Source organism: Ambystoma mexicanum, chromosome 2p (assembly GCF_040938575.1).
Source record: "Ambystoma mexicanum isolate Mex_15411 chromosome 2p, UKY_AmexF1_1, whole genome shotgun sequence".
Classification (NCBI taxonomy): domain Eukaryota; kingdom Metazoa; phylum Chordata; class Amphibia; order Caudata; family Ambystomatidae; genus Ambystoma; species Ambystoma mexicanum.
Window position 1 is genome coordinate 647586579 of NC_090923.1, and position 16179 is coordinate 647602757.

At 42.0% G+C, this 16179-nt stretch overlaps 1 protein-coding gene across 2 annotated transcripts in view; it reads right to left on the reverse strand.

Annotated features, from left to right (window-relative positions):
• Window positions 1-16179, reverse strand: part of USP4 (ubiquitin specific peptidase 4) — a 2223295-nt gene that overhangs the window by 666681 nt on the left and 1540435 nt on the right. For both annotated transcript variants that reach the window (XM_069644193.1, XM_069644194.1), the window contains one exon: window positions 10560-10814. In XM_069644193.1, coding sequence (XP_069500294.1) covers window positions 10560-10814 — 255 coding nt within the window. The remainder of the gene's footprint in view (window positions 1-10559; window positions 10815-16179) is intronic.

A 16179-nucleotide genomic window follows, 5' to 3' on the forward strand; every position in this document is an offset into this window, starting at 1 on the left:
ATGTGGAATTATATACTAGAGGATGTCTAGTATGCGCCCAATTTAAACCTGCTTCACCAATGCATAGAGCACCATTGATGAAAAGAGGCCTAACTCTCCCATGGTCAGATTTGCAAATAGACTATGTAGGTCCTTTAAAAAGGTCGAGCAGGGGACACCGTTATATTTTGAGTGTGGTATGTTTGATGTCGAAGTGGATTGAATGCATTCCTGCACCGGATTGTAGTGCGCAAACAGCAGCCACATTGCTGGTGAACCATGTGTTCTCAAGGTTTGGGTTGCCACAAAGAATTGAGTCAGACAGAGGAAGTCATTTCACAAGTACTCTAATGAGTAAGGTATGGCAAATACTAGGTGTGAAAAGGAAACTACATATCGCATATCGGGCGGCGTCTTCAGGTACAGTTGAAAGAAGCAATAGGCCTGTTGTGGATATTTTAAAGAAATTTGTGGCAGAAGCAGGTTCCAGCTGGGATTTACGTTTACCATTGGTTTTGATGGCAATCAGGTCGACTCCTGCCAGAGCAACAGGTGTTAGCCCCCATGAGGTCTTAACAGGTAGGAAAATGGTGTTACCACAACACCTACTATACAGAACACATGAGCAAACCCTTGTGAGTGCATCCACAGTTCATGAATATATTGATGAACTGAGGAGGCATTTGCAACATGGATTTGCTTTTGTGCAGAGAAATCTGGAAAGAGCTGCTGACAGTGCAAAATCGTATTATGATAAAAAGACATCAGTAAAGGAATACAGTGTAGGGGATCAGCTGTACAAGTTTCATTTTGGAAAAAGTAAACAGAAAAATTCTAAATTTCTAGCAGCCTGGCAGGGGCCATTTCGAATTATAGATAAGGTCTCTCCTGTAGTGTATAAAATTTTGAAAAATGAAGGTGAAACAGCAATAGAGCAGTTTGTCCATGTAAATCAAATCAAACCATGCCATCCCAGACATGAGATCTGGCAGCTTGAGCATGTAGAAACAGATAAAGTCCCTTGAACACAAAAAGAGAAAATAAATGGGTACAATCAGGAGGCAGTGACAAAGAAGTTAAAAAGTTGATTGTTATAATGGCACATAAACACTGTAATATATGTAAAAATATATAATATAACATAAACAAATAAATAAATAAATAAATAAATAAATGCACATATAACGGAAGCTCATGGTTGGTGTGCAGAGAGAAAATGTATTAAATATTGAATGCTGTTTATGTGTGCTTGTTTTCTTTTAACTTGTGTTTAATTTAAGAAAAAAAAAAAAAAAACGAAATATTTTTACCAAGCATGTTTTATTTTTGGCAAAAGGGTGAAGTTAGTATTGTGCTATGTACTTAATTTGTTTATTTTCTATTTGATTTAGAAAATTAACATTATTTGGTCGGAGGTTCCGGGATCAGAGGCCACGGGAGACGATGGAGTCCTGGAGTCCCCTGGATGAAGACCAAAAGATGCCTGCCTCCAGGTGGAGGTGAAGACAAGATAACCAGAATGCTAAAAAAAGATGACTCCTATGGATCTAAGATTGCCAAGATGAAAGTGTACTCGAATGAACCAAATAACATCGCTGGTCGGGACATATCAGAGGCAGACAAGAGTGCTGACATATGGAGTTCCACGTATTTATTATTTTAATTATTTATTTTAATTTGTTATATTAATTATTTGTTTTAGTTAGTTGTTTTATTTCATTGTTTTAATTGACTTGAAAAATCTAAACTTAGAGTAATGCCACTTCCACTGAGAAGGCAAATGTAGAACATTTTGTAAACTAATGAACTCAGATGAATACTGTATTGATTGCAACTTTTTCATTGATGAACATGAATATTCATTTTATTGGATTGATATATTGTGAAAAGAAGAAAAAGAACAAATTGTTTTTAGGAATTGGCTTGGATTGTAGCCAGATTCTAAAAAACAAAAGGAGGGTATGTAAGGATATTTGGCGTGTTACAGCACAGAGTACAGCACTACTGCACTGGTAGCAAACAGCACAGAGTACAGCACTACTGCACAGGTAGCAATTTTTTTTTTGCAGCACCACCACAAGGGTGCGGTGCATTGCTATATGTGTTACCAGAGTAACAAGGAAAGACAGGCTATTCAGTCAAAAACGATTTTAACATATAAGATGCAAATCTATTTTTACAGTTAAAAGCACACGTGCACATTCAAAAATGCACACTATTTTTCACCTGAAATGCCTATGGTGCGAGAGACACATTTGAAAATAATAACTAACATTACTTATAACTAACCTGACTAATGAAACATAATCCACTAATAAAAATGTGTCTCCACTGCAGAATTAGGCCTATTCTGAAAGTGAACTTTTAAACGCACATCCATTTTTTTTTCTCTGCTGCCCTGTCCACATAATTACAGGAAGCAAAAGAGCTCGAAAGAACAGGAAATCAGTTGGTTACAAAGTATTACTATAAAAATGAGCCATTGTGTAGAGAAGGAGGAGATGGCATGATTGATTCTGATTGGAGCAGCGTCATAGCAAGTATCATGCTAGAGGGAGTGATCAGAGTTTTGCTGGGGGGAGTTTGAGGAGAGATAAGGACAGTCAAGATTTGGCAGAGCTGGGAGAAGGACCTTTTTCCTGGCTGAGACATTCCTATCTGCAAAAGCTGAGAATTCCAGATAACGACCCCGGTTTGAGAACGGCAGGCGTTCGTTTTCACTGGGGTTAATCTTCAAGGGAGCCACATTCAGAAAGAGAACAGCTGAAGAAAACTCTGAACAGATAAGGTAATTACATAAGTGTGGGAGCTGAGTGTGTATGAGAATGTTCAGTCAGAGTAGGAAAGGAGATTCCGGTGCCTTAATCACACGTTAATGTTGCAAATTGTGTTCTGTTCTCCGCCATTTTTTTTTCAGTGTATCATAGACAATGCTGTTACTGTGCTATTTTATTTATTTCTGTAAAGAGTGAGATCGTGTTTAAATGCAACTTTTATAATACAGAAAAATATTTGAAAGCAGACGGGTGGTGTGTCTCCTATTTACCAATACAGTGCTGATGACGAGGGGAGATTTTTAAACAATGCAATTGTCATTTTAAGACAGATGTGTGCATGATCATATTCAGTATGGACAGTTGAGAGTGATTGTTTGTAGCATAGCTCGTTGGAGGTACATGAGTCAACGGGAAGAGGGACTCTCTGAACATAGTTCCCTACCGTATATAAGGTAGTGGAAATTACCACAAAATTACCACATATAGCTCTCTGTCGTAAATAAGTCAGTGAGATCGCCCATGGTGGCACACTAACACTAACACTGAAAATGTGGTATTCCTAAAATGTAGGTCTGAGGTCTCTCTAGTGATTACACGAAAAATCTAAGCAAAGATAAGGGATTCTGGACATTGGAGCCACAAATAAAACAAGGGAATTATGCTCACCAAAATACCACCAACCACGCATACCAACCACGCATACCAAATATGCATGTCTGGGTGCTGAAATAATGCATGTCCACTGTATTATTGTTGCACATGGCCAAATCTGAATACAAGGAGTGATTATTGCCAAGTTATTTTTCGGCGGTAATAAAATACCGTCAGGCCCCAAATCTCCACAAAATACCCTACAAACTGAATAACGATGTAAGCCACTTCGTGAGCATAAGTAGTTAGTGAGATACCATCTCTGAAGAGTTTGGAAGGCTAGGTCCCCTTCCCAACCACCGCAATTCTTTACAAATCAGTGTAAAAGGACCATCTTACAACTCTTTTCCCAAACATATAGGCAAGAAAATCAAATATTTTATATGCGATTAAAAGGAGAGCTCATCAACCAGTCCAAGACTTCAAGATATGGCATAGCACCTACCAAAAGTACTCCTGCACAGAGAAAAACATGCATGCACAAAAAAGCTTTGCATGCTCAGGATAAACGATAGGTTTAGCTGTGGCTATTCATTTGTCAACAGTGCTCAGAGATAATGCACAAAGTGGTTAATGCCATTGGGAAAAAAACTCATGTTTATTATAAAAAACAAGCATCGCTAATCACTGATGTGGTTGTCAAAAAATTCGACCTGCAATTTTTTCAAATGGAATAATTGCAACTGAAAGGACTGTATCAAAAAACATGCCAATAGGAGTTCATCTGCCACTTTACTAGTGTAACTCAAGGGCCAGGAGAAAATGTCTCTCATAATTTATGTAAGGATGATAAATGCATCAGAATAACTGCACCACGGAATATGATGATCTGAATTCCTGGGCCTCTGCTCACTATCCACATTATGTTGTTCTGCGAGTTGTGACATTTACTCAAAACCAGCTTTGCAGCTAGGAGGCATATGACAATGCATTACTTACCGTAAAAGCATTTCTGATGGTTGTATCTGCTTAGATTCACATGCTGTGCATAGGTCCGACATCCAGTGGTCACTGCGGAGTATTGCATTTTGTTTTTCGTAGTCGAAAAGGGGACGTCGACAAGGCGTGTCTGTAACACTATCCCTATAGTGACGTGTGTTGTACCCACAATCCCTCACGCGTCGAGGTCCCTCTGTTTGTATTTTTCTTCCCTGAGGGAGCCTTCTAGACGTGAGTGAGTACAGAAAAGAGAGAAATATAGAAAGATGTCTATGTTCCTTCCATCCGAGCGGGGAGGAAGGGTGGGCGCATGTGAATCTAAGCAGATACAACCATCAGAAATGCTTTTACGGTAAGTAATGCATTGTCTTCTGATGTTTGTTAATCTGCTTAGAATCACATGCTGTGCATAGACTAGCGAGCAGTACCCGGAGTTGGCGGTGGGTTATGAGAAGGAACAGTAGAGAAAAGATGTCTTAATACTGCCTGTCCCACCTGGGAGTCAGATCTAGAGTGTGCATCTAGACAGTAGTGTTTTGTAAAGGTGTGCACAGAACTCCAGGTAGCCGCTTTGCAGATGGACTCAAGGGGAACATTTGCAATGAATGCTATGGACGCCCCCGTGCCTCGAGTAGAATGTGCTCTTGGCCTAAAGGGCAGTTCTCTCTTAGCAAGAGTATAGCAGAGAGTGATGCATTGGACAATCCATCTAGAAATAACGGACTTTGAAACTGCATTCCCTTCTCTTCCTGCTGCCACCGAGACGAAGAACTGATTAGTCTTCCTCAGTGATCATTTAGATTCAGGACATCAGTGTCGGAATATATTGATGGTGATTGCCAGGGGTGAGAAGGTCCTTCTTCTGGATTTTCTCCGAAGCCTTCTCCTACCGAGTCTGGGCTGTCCTCCAGACCTTCCTCCTGGTTCCGTTCGTCTTCCTCGTCCATAAAATCATCCTCTTCCTCAAAATAATGTTCTTCCCCAGTGAGGTCATACACACTGTGGAAGTCTGAGGCTGTGTCCTGGTGGGGATTGACTAATCTTGGAATTTTGGCCCTGGGGTCCTCCTGAGGCCCTTCTCTTATTCTCTTTGGAGTGGGAGGGTTTTGGGCATTCATAAACCTCTCCATCCTTTCCATGCAGAGATGGAGCCTTTCCATGGTTTCATGGGGTACCCCTGAGTGGTCTAGCGGGGGAAAATTGGTGTCTTGTAGCTGAACACGGCTCGACCTCTCCCATAGCGTCGAGGAAAGTGTCCCGTCGCCTTCCGAAAAGCCTTCCGGTGTGTCTTTCGACCTTTGCGTAGCGCTCGACGTGTTTTTCGGCGTACGCTTTTGGGCGTCGGCTACCACGATCCTCGCCAAGCTCTCAGCGACTCGTTTGTCAGCGGGGAGCTGTGGTTTCGACGTTATGGGTGTCGAACGCTCTACGGCGGCATGCGCTTTCTGCTGATGCGCTCCGGCCGATGATTTGGGGGCGGCGCCCTTCTTTGCCGAAAGCCCAGTCGCTGGTTGCGGCTGCGGTTGCGAGAGGGGCTTCGAACCCGAACGGTCCGAGGAGGCCGCCGGTGAAACCTGCGTCTCCTTGGGCGCTGATGCTCTCTTTGCCTTCGGCAAAGAAGAGCCATGGGTTGTGTGCTTATGTGTGTCTTGTGTGCGTCAGTGTCGCCGGGGTGTTCATCCCCATAAGCAGGGCGTGAGCCGAGCCCGTCGGGGACAGACGACGAAGCGCGTGTGCGCTCTCTAGGGGGGTTTACGACTTCCGTAGCGGAGGTCGTGGTATCACGTTCCTCGTCACTGTCGGAGGTAGCGACGGTGGGTGGAGCTTCGGCCTTCGACATAGCGTAGGCCGCCCACCTTTTGACCCTACGGTCTTTTAGAGTCTTCGGCTTAAGAAGCCGACAAGCTGTGCAACCCTCCTCCTTGTGATCGAGGGGCAAGCAGCGGTTACACCGTGAATGCTTGTCCTTCCAAGTAAACTTGCCCTTGCAAAGCGGGCAAAACCTAAAGGGTGTCCTCTCCATAGCTGAGGCAATAAAACGTGATAACCACCCCAAGGGAAAGGAAGGGGAAAAGGAAAGGCATTCTCAGAAAAGAATTAGAGATGTCCCACGACCCCCACTCTCCCTACTGTATTTGGCCTGCGAGGCCAGGCCACGTGTTCGGCAACGCCGAAAGATCTCCTCCGCTCGTCCCCTCCGTCGAAGATCTTGCTCGGCGGAGAAGCTTCACAACAGCGTCGAGGGGAGGATCGATATGTTCTATATTAATATAGGAAAACGACCAAAGGTCAAGGAGATGAAATCTGCAATGTCTCTCGAGGAGCTCTGCGTAAAGGCGACCAGTATCTGGGCGGAAAAAAACAATCTGAGGGACCTCGACGCGTGAGGGATTGTGGGTACAACACACGTCACTATAGGGATAGTGTTACAGACACGCCTTGTCGACGTCCCCTTTTCGACTACGAAAAACAAAATGCAATACTCCGCAGTGACCACTGGATGTCGGACCTATGCACAGCATGTGATTCTAAGCAGATTAACAAACATCAGAAACTATTTTACTAAAAACAGGGCAATGTAACCAACAAAAACGTGAAACCATGAACATATAGGAATCTACCACCTGCTTCTACCCATAAACTTCCGCTGATCTCTTTTCGAATCAGTGACCAGCAGAGAAGTGTCATTGGTAGGAATTCAAATTATATTACAGCCCAATCTCAAGAGAAATTTAAAGGGGAAAAACCTATTTTAATAAGCATGAAACATCCCTACTGGCAAAGCCAATTAGTTTCTTACTCCCAGAAAAATCTTTTGATTCCAAGTATGGAGTAAAATTATATCGGAGCCCTAATTGTAACCCTGACATAGCAAGTGAAATTAAAAAGGCACATAATACAGACTATAGTTTTGCCCACCCTTGAACACCACAGCCTAGATAAAAATCAACAAGGTTTCTTCTGGCGTCCGATTGAAGGAAATCACATATTTGCCCTTTAAGTCAATAGCAGCAATGCTCACAGTTTCAACACATTGAATACCTTCTTCTTTAACTAGGGACCCCTCTCCTGAAATTCACTGTTATCAGTTGAAATAGATGCATAGGGATGCTAGCAGCAATAAATGCAAACAAATGAATATATTGAAATGTCATCAGCAGAAAGAAATAGAAGGCGCTGTTTCCTAAGCTATTACTATAGTTTCCTATCCTTTAGCAAACAAACATTTCATTTCCTTCACTATACGGTTATGTACTGCCAAAACATCTGATTTGTTTTTTTGAAAGTTGCTGATTCGTCCTTCACCCCGATGGATTGTTCTCCTGTTCCCTTCCACCAGCCCGCCCGCCCCCCCGGGCTCCTGTGCTAACCTCCAATATTATTTGACTGGGCTCTGTAAAAAGCAAGGGATTGTAGAAATAAAACTCTAACTGGGATATTTGCATACCCACAATACTTTGCAAGCAAATACAATTTAAAGCCTCATGATGATATTATGTGCAGTTTAAGAATGCATGACATATGTACAAAATAGGAAGCAAGCATGGGATGAGGTTAAATATCCTAGTAGCCTGCTTACTTACAGTCAGTACCTGATATCTGAGCTGACACTCGGGTTACATTTTGTGGGTAATGGTTATACTAAGGCACCATGAGTAACAGAAATTCTTGTGCTTGAACGTCATTCATATTATAACATAAACCAAGACTTGTATCCAAGTCTGGTAACGTTTTGCTCTGATAAGGTAGGGAAAGTCATGGTTGTCTGGCAATATCGAATGTGGCCTGGGGCAGAGATCGATTCATACGGTATACGTGTGGCAGAGTCAAGAATAGGATCCAGGGAGAGGAGGGAAGATAATTTAGTTAATGTGTATGTGCAGGCATATATTAGCTCTATCTTCTGTTCATGGAGTCACTTTTTCATATTTTTAATCTTGTGAGGGTGTATTCTATTTTTAGAGTTTTTAGGTTTTTAAGGTCAAGCTTGCATTGTAGGGCAATGTCGATAGGTTACATTATAATATCAAGAATAGTTAGTTTAATTTAGCTTCATTTTGAGAAAAAGCAAACATTTGGTACCTGCTGTGGCTTGTGCCTTATTAAATCTTAATTGAATAGGTGGAAACTGTCTTTGTGCGCTGCTAAAATTCTTCTGACCGGCACCCACAAGCAAGCTGGGCAAGCGCACATGCACACAGCTTAGAGCGAACATTGCTGATGACCCATAAATGCTTTGTGTGTGCCCTTTATATCGGAGGGAGATGCTGATTCACAAATAATGAGTAAGATTCTTGAGGTCCACTCATACTAATCAGCTGGTAAAACCAGCTTATAAATTGACCTTGGCTTCCTTTGCACCATGGATTCCCCTTTCCTTTTTTGCTCCCCTACTGGAATCAGATTGTCACCTGTGTGTCTATCATGCGATCGATATCTTTTTGTTACGTGTCATCTGTCTGCGCCCTTGCACCCCGGGCTCACTGGTGCGCATTATACATTAATGTAAAAAATAAAGGCAGCAGTGGAAAAAGTGACTTGGGTATTGTGGAAAGCAGCTACCACCCCTGGGGTCCAAGAAGATAACCCTCTTAGAAGTACTGACCTAGACACCACCGCTTTGGGCCAGTCAGGATAATGCTAAAATAAGCAGAACTTTGCACCCAAGGCATACCAAAAAGGGAAGGGGTGGTTCAAGAGCTACGGGGGATCTTAGGCCCCCAAACAACTGGAAAGGTAGAAACGGTGCCAGGGGACAGTAAATAGCTGGGAAGACTTGCCTAAGCTTAGTTTAGAAGGGTCGTCGGGTCATGGGTTGAAGGACAATCTCTGCCAGTTGAGGAAGACACCCAGCTCTGGTTCCACAATGAAGAGGCCATCACAGATGACTCGATTGATGCACATCTTGCATTGATCCCAGACAGGGTCAGGATGCACTTAGTAACTCTGCGGTTAGACTTCAGGCTCCCAACAGACTCCTCTTCTGGTGAAGTTCAGCCAAAGAGTGGTTTCCAGCATCATGGTAGAGCCCTCAAGATGCACAAGAAGTGTTCTGGCCATTAAGGCCCGAAAGAAGTCTTTGCAATTGTGCAGAACCTGCAGAGACAATGCAAGGATGCATGCACCAATGACCGAAAAAAGGTGAACTCCTAGCAGGACAGAGGACTGGTTAGTCCCACCAGTCAAAGGAAGGAAGGAAGCAAGGCACCTCTCAGAAGCCTTCCCTGTTGAACAGAAGGTCGAGGTTTGCGAGATAGGAGACATCGCTGAGCCAATGCTGGTTCCTGCAGAAGTTCTCAGTTTATGCTGGGGGGAGGAGCCTCCCAGGCTTACAATAAGGAAGCTTGCAACATTCAAACTTGGGGGCTGTCCAATAGCAGATAGCCTGCCTCCCTGCCCAGCGACGCACACAGGCAACTGTTGCAGGCATTAGAAGCTGTATCAGTGGGGAGGACCCTCCCCCACCTGTCAAGGTAAAAGGACTGTAAACAAATTCCAGGACATTTGAGCAGCACTTAAAACAGGTATTTTAAGTATAATGATCTCCTAAATGCATTATTGCTGCTAAAAGGGCTGCACATGTAGCATTCTAACAAAAGAGTAAAAAAAGAAAGCAACAGCCACCAGTCTGTTTAGAAAATCCCATGTAAAGTAAAAAAAATGTTATTTAAAACAAAGAAAAGGGGACAAAGTGTGCCCACAGCACTCCATATAAGATGGTAAAAACAAACGGGTCATAAAAAAGAGATTACTCCTGCACTGGGCATCCAGTGCACCCAGAGACATTCACTTCGGGGCCCACTGGCAGATCAGCACATCAAATAAGGCGGGTGTGCCGATATATGAATGAAGATGTCATAATGGGGACACGTCTACCAACACGGGACACCAAAACATGTGGGTCTAGCATTGCCAAAACAAAAGCGAATGCAGGCTGGGATTGAGCTAAAGGCTTAGTCACCTTCTGAAGTCAATGTAAAAATCCCAACAACTCCAATAGTAGTGCTGTGAGGCTCAAGGAAGAGGAGATTTACAAAAAGAAAATCTCCCCAACAAGGAGAAAATGCAACATTCTTCTAAATGAGCATGTACTAGTGAAGAGGATTGATCGTCCAAGAGGAAATCAAATTGCAGCCATTCCTTACTCAACATTCTGATTACCCTTGTGCTCTCCCCACTCCCAAACCCTCTCAAATCTTTGAAAATACATACAGCTCAGTTTGAGGATTGTCCCATCTGCTGTGATGGAGTTCATATCAGATGTGCCATAAGAATTAACTATGCTGAGGCTGAAGAGTTTCCTGCGACAATTCTGGGGCTTAGCTTTCTTTGGAATACTACTGACGGGGCTGGTTGCGCGTCCTGCACACTCATCTTCAACATTGTCCTCCAAGTTGTCAATCTTCTCTTCATTCACATCCTGGAATGCCTCACTCGTGTCCTGATGATCCATTTCAATTTCTTCGCCTACAGTGTGAGCAGAGAACAGTGAAATCCATCATACAGGGTCTTGGATCATTTGAAACCAATATGAACATTATTTCATAAACAATCCTAAAGCAATAATTTTATTTGTATATTTTAATTTTGATTAACAATTAATGCAGTGGAGATTAAAACAATCCACAACAGCCTGGGAATGAATGCATGTGGCATTATGTGAAGAACAAATAACTTACCTCTCAGTAAAGTTCTGCTATTTAGTCCGTCCTCACAGAAATTATTCCTCTTCCATACGACTTCGAGCCAGATGTCTTCATGAAAAAAAGTCTGCGAAACAGGAGGTCCCATGTAGCCCATGTTGGCGCTGCCCGACTACGGTGCCTTACAAAGACATCAGACGTGGTATCAGGAGCAGTATAAATGGAGATATTAACAGCAAGAGGTTAACAAGCTAGCCATCATGAGGGATAGATCTAGAGGGAAGGAATTTATGATGGGAAGGACTAATCCATCAGAAAGAACATTAGAGTTAACTAATTTGTTATTCTAATGGATTCTTTCCTCAGAAAGATTCCTGATCTTAAGCAGTACAGAACTCTGGAGAGAGAGGATAGCAAGGCGCAATACCTAGAGCAGTAACTCAGGAGCACTGACCAGACAAAGAATCCAGGCATTAGTGTGTTGGCAAATGTGCGCAGAGAGGTCCTTGAAGCCATCTGGTTGATGGCCAGAACTGGGAGACAGGATGCCCACACCTTGCTGGAGTGAGACCTGTTTAAGAACATACTTCCTGGCCAGATTGCAGCACCTGGAAATGATAATCCACCTACAGAGAATGTTTGGCAACAACTATGGCCAAACGAGCATCAGCTTAATCAACAAATGTGGTTATCCTTTCTTTTCAAAACACAAAGTAACCAAGAACATGTTTGGGATCCAGGCAGTTCAACTATTTTCACCTTGGATATCGGAGGAAGAAGGTAGAAAACTGAAAATAAAATCAGAGAAAGATGGAAATCTGACACCTTAGGAAGAAAGGTATGATCAACTCCAAGCCTCTTTCTGCTTGGAGAATGCCAGATATGGATGCTTCACAAAAAGCCTGGCACTCACTCAACTGCCTAACAAAGAGATGGAAAGGTAGGTAGGTTCCCTTAAGGGTTGGTAATCTTAATAAACAAGAATGAACTGGTTCATATAGAGACCTCAACAAGAATTTAAACAAGATTTAAGCTTGAGGACGGAATAGATAGGCGTGGGGGGAAACTGGTGACAATAACCGCAATGACGTCAGACAACTGAGGATGGTGAAAAATGAGCCTTGCTCAAGGGGCCTCTTAAAGACCAAAATAGCAGCCAAGTACCCCTTCACAGTGATATCTGCTGCCCAGCCGGGCCAAAGAGCAGGTAATCAAATACAGCATAGGTATGGCAAGTCAAGGGGTCCATAAATCTGTCCCTGCACCATGATGAAAATTAAGACAACTTGCAGTCAAATATTGAATTAGAAGCAGGCCTCTTGGCAGGGAGTAGTACACATTGGACTTCCCATTCTTTACACCTTAGCCTCACAACAGACAAGCATGAAGGGTGAGGCTGCTAAGGTTTGGGCGGAGGACCACTCCCTGATTGGGACAGACCCTGCGAGTCTGTCCAGGGATTTTTTCATCCATAGAGGTGCAACCTTTGCAGGATTTTTTTCTTTGAAGGCGTAGTGCTGAGCGATTAGGATGTTGAACCACCGGATTCTAGAATGGCAGGCTATGGAGCAGCAGCTTAGTTGAACTGCTCCTGGACCTCTCCCTGAAGACATTTACAAGACATTATGAACTCAAAAAAGAAGATTTCCGAGGCTGTAAATCCTGCATCCAAGAAACCTAAGCAAGTTGGAGACATAGAAGATACCCAAAGCATCCAGGACCTCTACAAAATTCTTCTCCAGGTGGCCCAAGATGTCTGTGAAGTCAAGGGCACTTTGGCTGATCTCAATTAAAAAACAGGTCAGCTTGATAGTAGAGTGACTGCTTTGGAAGAATCATCTTCATCTATGAGCTCTGAAATTGCGGGCGACTATATTCCAAAATTTAGAGACGACTATATTCGTTTTCGTCTAAATTTGTGGCATACAAAGGATATTTTATTTAGGCGAAAACTAATCGATGCCAGTGAGAACATCTGTCGATTCTGTAAGGATCCTGAAACCGCAGAAACATTGAAACATGTCATCATCTACTGTCCTGCACTATATGCTATACGTTGTAAATACTATCTCCATTGCTTTAGAGCGCAAATTGTAACTGACATGGAAGAATTATGGCTATTGATTTTTGGTACAAAGAGAATGTCAATTATATTAGCGACAGCAGGCTTTTTAAATGAATTATACCCAAAGTAATTGTGAACACTTTTATGAGGGAACGGTGACGGAAGGGAAGGAAAGATAGGAAAAAAAACAAAAAAAAAAAAGGGGGAGAAAAAAAAAGGAAGAAAAAGAATGTTGCTGCTATTAAGGTTTGTTATACATTGGGTGTCAGGTGTAAAATATTGAAACGTGTTATATATTGATGAATTGAATTGTAATATGTTTATATGTTTTTATTCATTTTGTAATTATTGAAAGGTTGATCTATACAGCCAAACAACAATAATAATAAATAAATAAATTGCGGGCAGCTTTCAAGTTTATAATAACTTGAAGAATGATTTACAGAAAGAGAGAGAAATGCGCTTGGGACTGGAAATGAGGCTGAGGGCTACGAACATCAGACTGGTTGGTGTGGAGGACTCTGCGGACACAAAGTAATTAACATCTTCGGTAATTCAAGTATTCAAGAGCAGTTTCAATTGTCATTTGTTCTCTCCTTTGGACATTGATAATGCTTACAGGATTGGTAAAGCTCTGGGACATAAAGCGAGACACATCCTGGTGACTTTCCAGACTCAGAAATCTAAAGAGTCTGATGTCTGCTGCCAGATCAAAAGGAAAGGCCAATTTTAAAGGTAAACCAGTATTTATTTACCCTGATTATCCCAAGGAGATATTACTTTTAAGGAAGTCATTTCAGGGTGTCAAGGATTTGGCCAGACAACTTAACCCGACGTCCTTTTTGAATAAAAATAAGGTTTTCACTTTTGTGCTGCCTGAGGGAAAAAAGAGAACGCAGGATCATGTACAAGCCATGTATTGGCTGGAGCAACACAAGAAAGATTCCCCCAATTAATATTTTCTCCACCCCCTCTCCCATGTTCCCTGTTATGCATTTTTTGACCTCTTGTGGATGTGTTTACAGTGTTTTTAATGGACTTCATTGGCTATAAAATTGCTTTAAAATGGCGCCGGTTTCATTTTACAGTTGATTTTCAAATGCGCGTTGGAATCCTTTTCTGCTGTCCTCGGTCCTTTTCAGGCATCATTGTTGGCAATGGAATGCTGCTTGCTACCTTCTTCGACGTTTGTAATCACTTACGTATTACGAAGTGAACACAGAACAAAGAAAAGAACCGTCAGTGCCCGGATCAGCTGTCCCGTAAAACGTCAGTCACGTGATACGCATTGGAGCCACAGCGGTCTTTTACGTCGGTGTGAGGGTCTGCGACGGGAGAGAACGGTAACGTGGGGTCATCTTGCATCATAAAACCCCACTGCAGGGGCTTTGTAATCATTTCCCTTGTGTGTCAGCTGCACAGGCGAGCGACCCAGTCCTGCGCATGTCTCCTATTGCTATCGCAGAGCTTGTGCGACATGCTCCAGACCTCTATGCTATGTGCCGCTTCCCGGATGTCACATCATGCAACATTTTTTGGTATGTGACTGTCTATTACACACTTGGATAATGGAATGCAGTCAGCTGTTTTGCCAGTTGCATTCAGCCCCAGGATATAAATCAATACATGCTCTTTTTAAGGGTGAAACATTTCATTACACCTTCCACTAAGCATGTAATACAGGCGATGTTTGGCACTTGGATTGCTTGGCGTCAATATGTGTGCAATTGGTCTTTTTCCAAACTTGGCATGGGATGTGTCACGGATTTTAGAATGCTGCAATCATTTTGAATGAAAATGTCCCATGTCTCATTTCCAACATGCCATATAACATACTGGAATGGCTCAGAACTCCTCGTTATTTCTTGAAAGTGTTACTTTAATAAGTGGATCTCATTACATGAATTGTGCTTGTGTAAATGTATGGCTACAACCTGGAAATCTGGAAAACTTAAACAGGAAACTCTTTGCCTTCCGACATTTGCTCTGCAACATATCGCTGTATATTGATGTTATGAAGTTATGAATGTCAAGCTTTCGCTTTACATCCGTTTTGGCAGCATTCATGTGTTGCATTGCCTGCAGCATTCCATCTTAAGGACCCTGGGATGTTTCTTCTGGCCCCATGTTTTCCAGACTATGTTCTGGGCCGATAACCAGGTTGCAGTGCCTGGTTTGGAATGTGTTTGTTCATCTTTTGAGAGATTGACATTACCATTCTCTAACAGCCCGAATTTGGTTTGCTATTTTTATGTTAAATGTAGGCGTGAATTTTGTGCTTTAGCATGAATATTGTTCATGGACAAGGACATGGTGCCTGCAGCTAAGGATTAATGTAATTCTTCCGTTCTGTAATCTTTATGTTCACACCTTTACCTTATTTTTTCACTTCTGTCTATATGTCCGATTCTCTTTAGGCACCTTTGCTTTAATTTAAGGATGAATTGATATATGTTTTCCTTGCCTTATGTTTCAGTAATTTATGGGTGGAGTCTTGGGATGTTTCTGTATTTTTGTTGTCTTATATGCTGTTTTATGCTCTTCATTATGTTTTTGGCTCACTCGGTGGGAATATGGCTCTTGATGTTGAATATTTATTTTTGATGGGGTGTTAGGGGCTATTCAAGGGTATTTTTTTTCTCTCATTTGCTTGAGATTTGGACATTTGAAGTAAAAATGTTGCTTTTAAAACTTTCGATCTATTCAAATTCTTTAGATATGAACCTGCTTGTTAATTTTATGCGTAAGTGATTTATATTTTTGCTAGGTTTTGAGATTTTGGGAGAGGTCTTAGAGACTCTCCTTTTGATGTTTTTTCCTAAATTCATTAGGCTGAATAGTCTTTATGGCTCTGACCGTTCTGTTAATCGTTTAATAATTTTATTATTTTGCATTTTCTTTATATTTTTTTTTTGTTTCTGTTTCTCACATTGATTGTGACAAAATGCCCTTGGAACCGAATTGTAAAACTAATGGGGACTTTACTGTTGTGTCTTGGAATGTTAATGGGGTTAATAATACCCTTAAGAGAAAGAAAGTATTTGCGATTTTGAATGATTTGAAAACTAATATTTGCTTTCTACAAGAAACTGATTCTATCTGGTGAGCTCTCGAAATTAGAAAA